At 36.8% G+C, this 14,410-nt stretch overlaps 1 protein-coding gene across 1 annotated transcript in view; it reads left to right on the plus strand.

Moving 5' to 3' along the window:
- Positions 1 to 13,656, plus strand: part of LOC106877768 (uncharacterized) — a 17,534-nt gene extending 3,878 nt beyond the window's left edge. The window contains exons 2-8 of the mRNA XM_014926777.2: positions 525 to 722; positions 3,396 to 3,581; positions 5,887 to 5,994; positions 6,961 to 6,991; positions 10,433 to 10,485; positions 12,593 to 12,697; positions 13,506 to 13,656. Of these exons, the coding sequence (XP_014782263.1) occupies positions 525 to 722; positions 3,396 to 3,581; positions 5,887 to 5,994; positions 6,961 to 6,991; positions 10,433 to 10,485; positions 12,593 to 12,697; positions 13,506 to 13,634 (810 nt within the window). The 3' untranslated portion in view covers positions 13,635 to 13,656. The remainder of the gene's footprint in view (positions 1 to 524; positions 723 to 3,395; positions 3,582 to 5,886; positions 5,995 to 6,960; positions 6,992 to 10,432; positions 10,486 to 12,592; positions 12,698 to 13,505) is intronic.
- The last annotated feature ends 754 nt before the right edge of the window (positions 13,657 to 14,410 follow it).

The raw sequence follows: 14,410 nt of genomic DNA on the forward strand, positions 1-14,410 counted from the left end.
ATATATATAGATAAATAGATAGATAGATAGATAGATAGATAGATATGCAGGGCAGGGAATCGTCAATTAGTAATAAAATTAATAATTAACAATTTTGCCGGGTAGCTCAGTATGAAAAAACCTTTTCGGTAAAAAACATTTATAATCATAAATATATAGGGATTGACAGTAACCTGCTTCTCCAACATACTGAGAATTCAGAAATAGCAGTCAAAGAACTACTGATTTCAAAACTACAAATTATTACTCCAGATTGATAGCGATATTTTTGATACACACAGAACAAAAAACAGTAGAGAAGAGTATATATATACAGGGATGTTACACATCAGACACACGTACAAACAAACACACAGGCACACACACAGGCACACACACACACGCACACACACTATGTGTGTGTAGGCAAGTGTTTATTTATCTGTGTCCATATATGTGTGTACCTTGAATAGTCTGTATTTCACCTTGTTTATTTGTATGCCTATCAATATATTTATTATTTTTTTTCTTCGTGTATTTATCAGTCGGCCTTGAAGGATCAAACCAGTGATGCATCTCCCAAGGAGCCGTTATATTTTGTTGAAATACCAAAGACAATACAAACTCAAGAAGAGTTGGATCAGAGGACAAGCGATAAGCTGATGACTCTGTGCCTGCTCACTTTGACTAATATCATATCCACCGAATTCCATTATGCTGAACAGTTGAGAAAGTTATACCATGTTAGTAGTAGTAGTAGTAGTTGTAGTAGTAGTAGTAGTAGTAGTAGTAGTAGTAGTAGTAGTGGTAGTAGTAACAAGCTTTTGTATTTAAATTAATGAAGATAGCTATAATTATTTCGTATGTACTTGTGTTATCCTCTCAAGATATTTTCTTTGCTCTGAAAGCAAATCTTCCTCAAATCAAGCCGTTGTTTCAGCTTCAGAAAATGAAAGGTTGCAGTGGTTAAATGTAGTTCTTGATAAACTATGTCTCCATAAAAGACAGTACGGTCGCGATTGGGAATCCTTGAACCAAAGGTCTTCCTTCTTGATCAGGGCCAACCTGGAGTTAAATACCAACCACTGCTACCACCAGCACCCCCACCACTGTAACCATCACCATCATTACTACCAGAAAAACCTCTACAACCAATACCACTAATATCCCCCCCCCTACATACGTACACACATACGCTCACATTAACACACACGCGCACGCGCACGCACACGCACACACACACACACACACACACACACACATATTATATATCCCGAAATACAATATGTTTCAACACATGCCTTCTCCTCAGGTATCTTACAACACAAATTCATAAACGTATATATATATATATATATATATATATATATATATATATATATATATATATATATATATATATATATATACATATATATAATACACTGATTTATTTTGAGATTGCTAAAATCAACAATATTCGCAAATATAATATAGAATGGAGTTGTAGTGCTCCAAGTGAGCTATATTCCGTTTAATAATCTGAATGGAAGCAATGCAAGCGGAAACTAGAGGAACATAGTTAATAACTATACACACAATCAAATATATTCATATATTCTACATTTATAAAACTGGTATAAAAATTCCAAATATATAAATATAAAAATACATATAAATAGATAAATATCGATATGATACATAAAACGCAGTAAATTTTAGATTTAAAAGTTACAATACATTGGTGTAATAAAAATGTGAGATGATAAAACATTAAAAGGACGTGCTAAAATACCACGTATGTATGTAGTTATATCTGTGTGTGTGTGTGTGTGTGTGTGTGTGTGTGTGTGTGTGTGTGTGTGTGTGTGTGTGTGTGTGTGTGTGTGTGTGTATGTGTGTGTGTAGGAGTAAATGTAAGGATAAGCAAGTTAGGCAGGTCGTTATACAAAGAATATTAAATACATTAACTACAAAAAGGTATATATGTTTAGATAAAAAAAAAGGTTCGACTTACACAGAATAAAAGTGATATCAAGAGTTAAAGGGGTTGAAGAAGAGTTTTAAAAATCCAGCAGCTGTCTCTGGGGGTTCGGTGGTCCAAAATAATGATTGTAAATTGACTCCATCGTCGGATGATACGTACCTCCGTCTTCAGGAAAGAAATCCTACATTTGAGGTGTTGATAGGAAGGAGATTAAAGATGGAATGATTTTGTGGAGAGCTAAGTGTGTTTGAGGAAGTAATGGGGCGGCATATCAACATATGTACACACCAATATACACATAAGTATCTGTGAAAGAATAAGTGGTGTAAGAGAGAGAGAGAGAGGGGAAGAGAGAAAGAGAGAGAGAGAGAGAGAGAGAGAGAGAGAGAGAGAAATAGAGAGAGAAAAGTTGGGTATGTTCATTTAGTCTGAGGAGGAAAAAAACTACATAATTACATGGTGTTTCGGATATGTGTCTTTCTTCAAGGAGAGGGTAGAGAAAACATACATGTGTAAACACCTGCGAAGAAAACAATGAGAGAGGAGCTAAATATAAAGGGTGAATTGAGAAAGTGGGGTGAATGTTTGTTGCAATATCACGGTCTAGAAAAAGGAGATGTTTGTGAAGAGCGCTAATCCAAATGAATTTCCAACATAAGTTTATACTTTATTTGTTCTATGAAGTGCATAAGCTACGACACGTTTTCTGCTTTATCTGTTCGGTTTCATGAGATATTTAATGATTACAAATGTGTAAAACTGTGAATAGCTACGGAGTGAATCATAAGCTATGACACACATACAAACGTAAGTATGTATGTATGCATGTATGTATGTATGTATGTATGTATGTACGTACGTACGTATGTATGTATGTATGGATAGATAGATAGATAGATAGATAGATAGATAGATAGATAGATAGATAGATAGATAGATAGATAGATAGATTTATTGTGATCGACCAGACTATTGGATGATGTTATACATCGCTAGTCACAATGCGTTTTGCATCATCTTGGCTTTCGAATGATGCCCCCTCGCTGGGAACGCGAGCAAGTCAATATGTGTGTGTATTTGTGTGTGAGTGGGTGTGTGTGTGTGCATACATTCATAGATACACACACACACACACACACACACACACATACATATATATATATATATATATATATATATATATATATATATATATATATATATATATATATATATATGTAGCGTTGTTTAATGTCGAGCGAATGAGGAGAAACGGGTGCTAGTTATATGTTGTAGACGACAAGTTCTTTTTTATTAAAACCGAAGCCGAGAGTTTGTCTATGGGCTCGAATTTCCTGCCACGGTGACCTTAAGTTGTGAGATTTGCAGTGGCTTGAAATTTGTCTCGAGGCAAACCCTAAGCTTCACATACACCGTTTCCATGTTTTCATTCCGTTTCCATCTTCTCCAGTGCAGAACCTACTTCGCTAACAAACTTGAAGTGGGTGATTGTTTGTTCAATAAAGACGAGCTGGATACCTTGTTCTACCGACTCGATGACATCGTATTATCAGTAGAGTTATACCATATGAATTTATCGCGGCTTCTGAAAAAGTGGTCCCTCGACATCAGGCTTTCCTTAGCTTTTGAGGATACCGTAAGTATCACTAAGTGTTCTTTTGTTCTAATTTATTTTTGGTTTAATCATTGGACTGCGACACTTCACTGAAGTACCTTATCTTAAATATGGTACTTATTGCATCACTCTCTTTTTCCGGACTGCTGCTAAGTTAAGGAGATTTAATTAAACGAACACCGGTTGCCAAACGACGCAGGTACAAACTCAGGAATGCACTTACAGACGTATGTATGTATATTTCCACAGTGGAAATATACATACGGGTTTCCACAGTGTTTCGGTTTACCAATTTCACTCATTGGACTGGGGGGTGAACTCGAAATCACGTGGATCCGTCATTTATAACTTATCTTTATCCCATTACTCTTTTACTTGTTTCAGTCATTTGACTGCGGCCATACTGGAGCACCGCCTTTAGTCGAGAAAATCGACCCCAGTACATATTCTATCGGTCTCTTTTGCCGAGCCACTAAGTTACGGGGACGTAAATACACCAGCATCGTTGTCAAGCGATGTTGGAGGGGGGGACAAGCACAGACACACAAACACACACACACACATATATATATATATATATATAATACATATACATATATATATATATATACACAACGGGCTTTTTTTCAGTTTCCGTCTACCAAATCCACTCACAAGGCTTTGGTCAGCCCGAGGCTATAATAGAAGACACTTGCCCAAGGTGCCACGCAGTGGGACTGAACCCGGAATCATGTGGTTGGTAAGCAAGCTACTTACCACACAGCCACTCCTGCGCCTTGTATTACAATACAAATAAATTATATTATTTAAAGCCTTTATCCCAATCAGTGTGAATATTCATATCGCAAATTAACCATTTCGTGCAATACTTCTATTCGGCTGAGTTTACGAAAGGTACGTCGGTATCTTGTTTAATGCGTAACGCTAAACTGTGATATTTTCCTCCTAATCAGTATAACTTGGGAAAATACGTATCACATGTCCTGCTAAGAGTATAATAGTATCCCTGTAGACTTAAAACTTAAATTAACGTACAATCATGACATATACAAATCTAAATTTTGCTTTCAAAATTGGTGGGTTGAGTCGACCAGGGCTATTCCTGAAAATCATGGCTTATAACCAGGGATATACCCTATGAATATCCTGTACTACTATTTCTGAAATATGCTTGGGCCCAAGGGTTTCGGATAAGAGATTGCGAAAGAAATAGATAATTGTTTGCCGGATTGCTTTGTTAAGGTTAATGTAGGGCTGAGAATTTAAGCATCTCTGTACTAGGATGTCTTTGTTGACGAGAACAATTACCATCACAGTCACCACCACACGAATACTTTGTCAGTTTTACCACCAGCTCCACAATCAACACCACTATACGTACAGCTACCGCCACCAGTACGAGTGCCACTACGATCACTAGTGCTACTACCATCACAGACACTACCACAGCCGCAGTCATTACTGCTTATACCTCCTACTATCACTGCAAACATCGCACTCAAAAATGAAGAAATGTTTCGTCATAGGCAGGCGTTAGTTTCTTGACTTTAACACAAAATGGCCCAGTGGTTAGGGCAGCGGACTCGCGGTCATAGGATCGCGGTTTCGATTCCCAGACCGGGCGTTGTGAGTGTTTATTGAGCGAAAACACCTAAAGCTCCACGAGGCTCCGGCAGGGGATGGTGGCGAACCCTGCTGTACTCTTCCACCACAACTTTCTCTCACTCTTACTTCCTGTTTCTGTTGTGCCTGTAATTCAAAGGGTCAGCCATGTCACACTCTGTGTCACGCTGAATATCCCCGAGAACTACGTTAAGGGTACACGTGTCTGTGGAGTGCTCAGCCACTTGCACGTTAATTTCACGAGTAGGCTGTTCCGTTGATCTGATCAACTGGAACCCTCGACGTCGTAAGCGACGGAGTGCCAACAACAACAACATGTCCATCAGCAGCAGCAGAAGCATTAGTAGTAGTAGTAGTAGCAGTAGCAGAAGCGTCACACCATTATTATCGTTGTTGTCATTGTGAACGTCGTCATCATCTGTATCATCATTACAATCTTCACCATTATTATCAGTGACAGTATCCATTTACTTAGTTATATCCTCGCATCACAACATTAAAAAAAAAAACACAGTAAAGTCCGTGCTGACTCCAATAATACCGAAACATATTTGGAGTTGTCGTTCGTACTTACCGAAATTTAAGATTCTCTAAGTAATACTGACTTTACTACAACACATAAGTATTTCTAATCAGAATCTTCACGCTCACTGCATTAATAATGTTTACTACATCAAATATTTGTACCCCTCAACATTTTCAGCTTAATTCTATGCCATTGTTCCACGACTGTGCCGACCATTTCAAGCAAGCCGAAAAAATAATTTTGGGAAAGGGGGGTGCCGACGTAGTAAACGATCTTGTCCGAGAGGTAAGATTTTCGTGTTTAATTGATAATTTTTGTTCGTTTTATCTTTCTTTTATCTTTTACCACAGCCAGCATAAAAAAAAAAAGAGTGGTTGAGAGTAATGAGGATGGTCCGAGCGGGAGGATCTATTCTGAGCTTGTGCCTGTAGACTGAAGAGAACGGATAGGAGACAGACGCTTTCATGTGGTGCCTTTAATGGTTGGAGTGATCCAAGATCTGTGGAGTTCCTTAGTTTCCTCTGGGCATACTCCCTCTATTAGGGAATTAGTTTTCTTGTTAATTGTAATTTTGTTATTTAGATGAGTATATGTGAAATGCCACTCTCTTTTGTGTATATTTTCCTATATACTTTTTTGGCTCTTGTAAGCAGTAAACAAAGAACTGGCAGAATAATTACCGCGTCGGACGAAATGCTTACCGGCTTTTCTTCCGGTTATTTACGTTCGGAGTTCAAATTCCGTCTAGATCGACTTTGTCTTTCATCCTTTCGGAGTCGATAAAATAAGTACCAGTTATTCACAGAGGCCAACAAGCTTATTATTATTATTATTATTCAGTAGTTTTATTTTTATAGCGTGCTTTCACTTCACTACCGAGCGCAGCTCTGTGTGCCTTGGGTATGTGTTGTGGTTTTTTGTGATGCTCTTATGGTTATTGTATTGAAATATTATTATCATTATTATTTTTTTTTTTCAGTAGTTTTATTTTTATAACGTGCTTTCACTTCACTACCGAGCGCAGCTCTGTGCGCCTTGGGTATGTGCTGTGGTTTGTTGTGATGCTTTTATGGTTACTGTATTGAAAGTGTTTTGCGTAGGATGTGTGCAGTGCCTAGTAGTGCTATTTTCTGTATATTATATGTATTTGTAAGTCCTGGTGTTTTTATTATTATTATTATTATTATTATTATTATTATTATTATTATTATTATTATTATTATTATTATTATTATTATTATTTATCTCCAGGAAATGCCAAGCCTTGACATTCCATTTACAGGTAAGTCTTTATTTTGGTTTCTATGGAACTAAGAACATATTCTGGGGAATGAGTTATCTGTCAGGCCGATTACAATGTTTTAAGCCTGGCCAGAAACCAAATAATTTTGAAAATGATATTCATAGAAGTCTTTTTTTTTTCTTGTGATAAAAAAAAGATCTAGAAACCAAATATATAAGACCAGATGAAATAACATAAGATCAGATGAGATAACATGTTTAATTCTTCATTGACTGGGTAAATAATATGAATTAATTACAATAATTGATATAAGAACGATATTAATATATGCCGTTGGTTTTCCTAAATAATTACATCAACCCATTAGCACCTATGGTCCTTTGTTTAGGACCAGAAGGATAATCCATCATATTTCTGCAACACCTGTAGTTTTCTGAGATATCTTTAATTAGTCATCAAGACTGGAGTATCTTTCAAATATTGTAATAATTTTTTTTTTATATATTTAGTATCAGATAAAGTTGTATAAAAAAAGATTTTTGGTAATATATCAAATTTTAAAAAATGGGGCACTAATGGGTTAAATTGTCTACGTAATAAGTCTTATTTTTCTGGTATTGTAGTCTTTGATTATCTCCAGGTCAGACCAAGCCGAGCAGATCTATGATGAATATCGTTTTTGTTGTTACTATAGCAATCTCCCTCTTAAGTACGGAACTTCAACCTAACCGCTTGTGAGTACTTAGCCGGTAGGTACGTCCATAGCAACAGCGGTAGCAAATCAGTTGCCCGAATGTGTGTGCAGCCAATCACAGTAAAGCTCACGTGTGCACACGGTTTTAGATCATATTTGTCATCTTTCCTGGCAGTTTTCTCCATGATGTCAAGCAAAAGAAAGGGGAAGCGTTTGAATGAAAGAGGAAGCGTTGTCGTAGAATAAATTGTTGATAAACTTGAGCCTGAGATTCATGAAGATTTTACGTGTACTTATCTGGGTTTCCTATTTAAGCGGGTGCGTACTTGACCGAGATGTTACTGTATATCACTCTTCATGTTCTTTGTAAAGGAGCTAGGATGTAATTTAGTGAAGGTGTTTTGCTTAGTGATTAGGGCGTTCGGTTTATGATCGTAAAGTCGTGAAATTGATTTTTGACCACAAGGTACGTAGTGTTCTTGAACAAGACACTTCAGTTCACGTTGTCCCATTCTACTTCGCTGTAAATTAGCACTGGCCAGGGTGTTGGTGCAGTCCTCTCTCCCTTTTCAGCTGTTCCGCTGTGTCAAGGACCAGAAAAATGAGAAGGTATCCGTATCTGATCGCGACTACACAGGCACTTAAAACAATTAGTGAAAGCATGGTGCATCTTACAAAGCTATACTGTTCGCGCGTGGTGGTTTTCTGTAATGTACGTAGGATCTTTTATGATGGAGATTTAAATTCTATTTCTAGATGACCGTGCGATGTCATTGAAGCTCTTCCTTTTGGTTCTGCACACCCATATTATAGACAGTAGGGAATCATATCTTTTAGCGACATCATAAACTTCATGCAAAAGCGTTTGTGGAGTCATGCATGCTATTTAACAAAATCACATGCATAATTATTGATTTCCTTTCTGTAGATGATATTCATATCAATTAGAAGACATTACTAGATTTTGACAAAACTGTTATAATGTAGATCCTCGTCCACTTGTATGTTGCCGTCGGCACGGTAATATTCTTATCGCCACTATTATGTTGTGGCGGTATTCCGCGTCTTATCATCTTTGACTCATCTATCGTGCTATCGTTACTAGTTCCGCAAGACAATGACCTTGAAACATCTACCTTGACTCGTTCAAAATACAGTTAGACACGACTTGTGTCTAATTGCATTTTGACACTAGTAGCTTCGATTCTCACCTTGATGAATTTTCTCTTCGTTATACTAACTTTTTTCTCTGATGACAAACTATTTTTTCTCGTTTGGTCCAATTTTTCGTCATTGCAATTTCATGTGTCCTGTGTTCCAACATAAAAAAAAAAACGCTTCACTTTTTCGAAAGGACTGTCTTTCCTCAGGTGCCTACAACCACATGCCATACATAGCTTTATCTCCTAGTATATATCCGTCCTTATCCGCCTTCCGACTCTTCTACACTGGTTTTATCTGTAAACAGTCTCTGCGTTAGATTTCTTGTGTCTTGCCTTACTTTTAATATCATATCGCACTCTTCTGGCAGTTTCTGGGGAGTTATATCCTGGTTCATTTCCAGCTTTGCGAGAATTTTCGTTCTGCGTTCTTTTCAACAGTAACTCCCTGAGCAAAAACCAGGCGCTTGAACGAGTATGGAGTTAGTTTATCTAGTCTAAATCTTTCGCACTCTCTGTTCACTCTACCCGCTTATATGGTAAAAAGTATTCGTCATCGCTTTTCTCAGTGTTCAAACACTTCCAATGTGTGCTGACCAACGATGCTTTTTCACTAAATACCCTACTTAAAATGTCAATTGTGTCCGTAAAATTTATGTCAGAAACTTTTTTAGGCAATATAAAAGTATTTCTCATGCTCTATCGTCGCCAGTTTCCTTAGAATTAGACGCGTTTTTATTTCGTCCGTCCAATCTTGACATTTTTTTTTCGAAAATTTGCTCAATCTTAGGTAATATGCCTCGGAAGTGATTCTTTCATCCGGGTCGTATTTAAATTCAATTAATAAATTTGCTACATGGTCTAGCGAAAACGTATTCTTCGCTTTTGTTACCAACTTCATTAGTTGTAACATTTGTTGTTGTTCTTGAGTGAGTTGTTGTCATACTGTTTTTGCAACTCAACTAAACCCTCTAACAAGTTTTCCATAATTTTACGGATTTTTCGTAGAATATATATATATATATATATATATATATATACACACATATATATATATATATATAACTAAAATGTTTGTTACTCCTCCGTCGAGTTTTTAATTTTTCGACGTGAGAAAATTTTGCAACGTCGTCTGCGTGAATTGTTTATATCCTCGTCGCCATTATTATAATGTAGAGCCTCGTCTACTTCTATGTTGTCCTCGGCACTGTAATATTCTTATCACCACTATTATGTTGTGGAGGTATTCTGAATCTTATTATCTTTGACTCGTCTATCGTGTTATCGCTGATAGTTCCGTAAGACAACGACTTTGTAACGTCTACCTTGACGGTAACTCGAACTCGTATATATCACGTAACTAACACTGATTCCAGCTGAGAACTCGTACAACGACTCTACTACTACTGAACTCCTTCAACGACTGCCTGTCACGTGGGAAAGAGTGTACCATTTTTACTACAACAAAAACACTAATAACACCAAATGAATTAACGAAAAGATTAATAAATAACATTGCACATATTAATTGGAAAAGGACAATGAACGAAATCGCATTTTTTTTTTTTAATTTTGGAATCTTGTGGCAAATTTGTAATATTCATTTTATCTATTTTTATCTTGTAGATTTAATTCAATTTCCTATAACCATGAGAAGTAGAATTATTTACGGCCTAAAGGTCAGTTATTCATACATCATGTATTCATAATTTTAACTGAAGATCACACAATGTAGTCGATGAAACGCTACAGCGAGTCTGAAACGTTCAGTTTCAAATCTCACCTGTAACGGGATTTTGCTGCATTTCACTTTAAATATTCGATAAATTATGTGGTGTCTGTCAAGTACTGGAGTCAATATAACCAATTAAATCTTTTCTTAAAGCTTTTCTTAAACTTACAGCATATTACAATATGTCCTTGCTCATATCAATTTTGAGGCGGGGAGTCGGTTACAACAACATCCCTGTTCAACTGGTAATTGCTTTTTCACACCGGAAAAGGTAAAGGCAAAATAGATCATGGCGGGATTTGAAATCCAAACATTTTCGCCAACGATTCTGCCAACTCGCCAAGTTTAGTAAAATTACCATGTTTCTAAACATTTTAAACTTGCCCACTACAATGGTGAAGAAATACAGAAACGGATGACAACTTAGTTGTAATTCCTAATACTTTAAGAAAAAAAAGTAGGGACAATAAATCTTTCATTAATGATAATGGTGGTGATGGGGAGTATGTACTAGTTCCAGACTCACCGGTTTCTTTACATGAATGAACCCATCGATATGAAGAGTAAAGTCAGTGTTTAGTCAACATTCAGTGTACACCTCCTGGGGTAGGAGATACGAAACTAAAGTTTATTCTGGCTTTATCCTTACAGGATTTCAAATGCATTCCGACATTCCGTACTTTAATTTCTTTTTAATGTTATTATCATTAAATAATATGTAAAGGCACGTGGCTTTATAGTTATGGTAATGAACTCAGAACTATAGGATCGTGGGATCGATTTCTGGACCTTACAGTGCCTTCACTTCTTGAGCTAGACCAATGGTTCTCAACAAGGGTCCCTATGACCCCTGGGGGTCCACACAAGATTTTGTTAAAACCTATGTCCAATAAACAAGTTATGCTTATACAATACACAAAATATTTTAAATAATTCTTTAAACAATTCCTAATAATATCCTGATTATAATAAGGCGGCAAGATGGCAGAACGTTAGTACGGTATTTCGTCTGTTTTTACGTTCTGAGTTCAAATTCCACCGAGCCCGACTTTGCCTTTCATCCTTTCGGGGTCGATATATTAAGTACCAGTTGCGTATTAGGGTCGATCTAATCGACTGCCTCCCCCCTCAAAAAAGTTTCGGGCCTTGTGCCTAGAGTAGAAAAGAATATTTAATTATAAATGTATAATAGGATTTATCAAACATGGAATGGGCATTTGGGTCCATCTGAATAAAATAGGATTCACATGGGTCCACAAGCAAAAGTGGTTGAGAAACACTGAGTTAGACACCTCTTTTCTCGTAGCTCTAGTCTACACCACCACCACTGAAATGGAATAGCAACTTCGTGCTAATGAAACCCTACTTATCTGTCTCCCCAGCTACCTCAGTCAAGATATTCGATACACAGCTGGGTTACGAGTGAATAGCAGAAAGGGTTCCATGTCTGCTCACGACTACATAGGCACCTCATGCAATTAGTGATAACATGACGCATGCTAACAAGGCATACTAACTTGAGAGTAACGGCATTCTTTTTAGTTGATTAATTTTTTTACATTTAATAATGCTTTTTGTTGTATTTGTGGTTGTTGCATAACGCCGGGTGAATCCTGTATGAGCATACCTATAATTAATGGTACTCTAGCCATGAGGTCTCTGTGTATCGAACGACTAATGGAGTTGCTGTTGTTGTTGTTGTTGTTGTTATTGTTGCTTAGTCCAAAGATATATCTGAACATACCAGTTGAGCTCATTTCTTCTTTCTAAGACTATCTTAGAGTATAATATCCTACGTGTCTTTCCGCTTTTAAAGACCGCAAAAGTGTGAGATTTAAAGAAAATTCAATTGGTATTTCTTCCAGGTCTAATGACCCAACCACTAAGACTTTGCTTCATTAGAGCTCGTGGCGGATACCTCAAAAGTTCGGTATTCTCTTACATTTCAATATTGGATTGGAGGTCAGACAAATGTTAAATACACCGCTCCCTCATGCGTTTTTTATACGCCTTCTCTTTTTTTAATTTTTTTATTTATTTTCTATATTTTGTAGCAAATGGCTAAGTACATTCCTCCGGACAAACGGGACTACATGGAAATGAGGCTGGCTGTGCAATCTACAATGGCAATTAATGGTGTTCGTCAACCACGTGGTGGTGTATGTAGTCTCGGATTCTTTCTCTCTCCCTCCCTCTCTATCTATCTATCTTTCTATTTATCTATCTCCCTTTTTCTCTCTTTCTCTCTTTCTCTCTCCTTTCATAAAACTTTTGCCGTACTGCTTATGCTATGGGAACGTAAACACACCAACACCGATTTGGGAACTCAAACAGACGCAAAGACGCGCGCGTGCGCACAGGCCACACACACACACACACACACACACACACACACACACACACACACACACACACACACACACACACACACACACACACACACACACACACACACACACACACACACACACACATGACGGCCAAATCCACTTACAAGGCTTTGATCAGCACGAAGCTATAGTAGAAGACACTTGCTCAAGGTGTCTCGCAGTTGGACTGAACCCCCGGGACCATGCGGTTGGGAAGCAAACATATGTATATATATATATATATATATATACATACACACACACACACAAACATATATATATATATATATATGTTTATATGTGTGTATATATATATATGCATATACATACATACATATATGTATATATATGTACATATATATACATACATACATATATATGTACATACATATATGTACATATATATACATACATACATACATACATATATCTGTGGTGTATGTGTGTGTGTGCGTGTGTGTGTTTGTTTGTGTGTGTGTGTTTGTGTGTGTGTGTGTGTGTATGTGTGTGTGTGTGTTGATATACAGCTAAACTATAACACATTATATTTTGCTATTAAAATTAATGCAGCAATTACAAACACCTTATTCCTATTTAGGTGATTGGTCATCCACTTAAGTCCGGATACGCCGTCCAAGTAATCAATAGGAAACGCTACCTCAGATACTTGTTTCTTTTCCCTAACAATCTTATCATTACTTCGATGACGAAGAAGGGATCGCAGTAAGTACCCTGTCCACTTTACACTTCGTAAATTCTATCCATACCGTACACACTTTATGATTAATTGTAGACTTATTCCACCCGAGAAAAACGCTGTACACTTTAGAATCTGAAAATTGTTGATATTTTGTAAATGACGACTTATGGCAATATATGTATGTGTGTTTCTGTGTGCGCACCCATATGAAGAGAGAGAGAGAGAGAGAGTGAACAAATCAGGAAATTTTATTCATAAATTGGTTTAGTTACGTCATCTTATATTTCATGAATAATAATAACAAGGCTTGAAACATTGAAGGAGGAGGCAAGTCGATTGTATCTACTCCCCGTACTCAAGTGGTACTTATTTTATCGATCCTAAAAGTATGAAAGGCAAGGTCGGTCTCGGCGGAATTTGAACTCAGAACGTAAAGAGGAACGAAATGCCACTAAGCATTATTCCCGGCGTGCTAGCGATTCTGCCAGCTCGCGGCCTTATAAATAATAATGATGATAACATCTGTTATATAAAGAAAAACTTATTAACAGATTACACCATCAAATCTTCAGAAATTCTGTAACACTAGTTAAATGGCTTTCAGAATTAAATGGCTTTCAAAAGGAACACAGAACATGTAATCAGCATTTATGCCTCAAAAAAGAACACGAGTTTCATACACATATACATTCACATATAATGATGTATACATACATGTATTCATACATATATATTTATTACGTCGGATGTAAACAAACAAGTCTGTTTATATATATATATATATATATATATATATATATATA

Source organism: Octopus bimaculoides, chromosome 6 (genome assembly GCF_001194135.2).
Source record: "Octopus bimaculoides isolate UCB-OBI-ISO-001 chromosome 6, ASM119413v2, whole genome shotgun sequence".
NCBI classification, from domain to species: domain Eukaryota; kingdom Metazoa; phylum Mollusca; class Cephalopoda; order Octopoda; family Octopodidae; genus Octopus; species Octopus bimaculoides.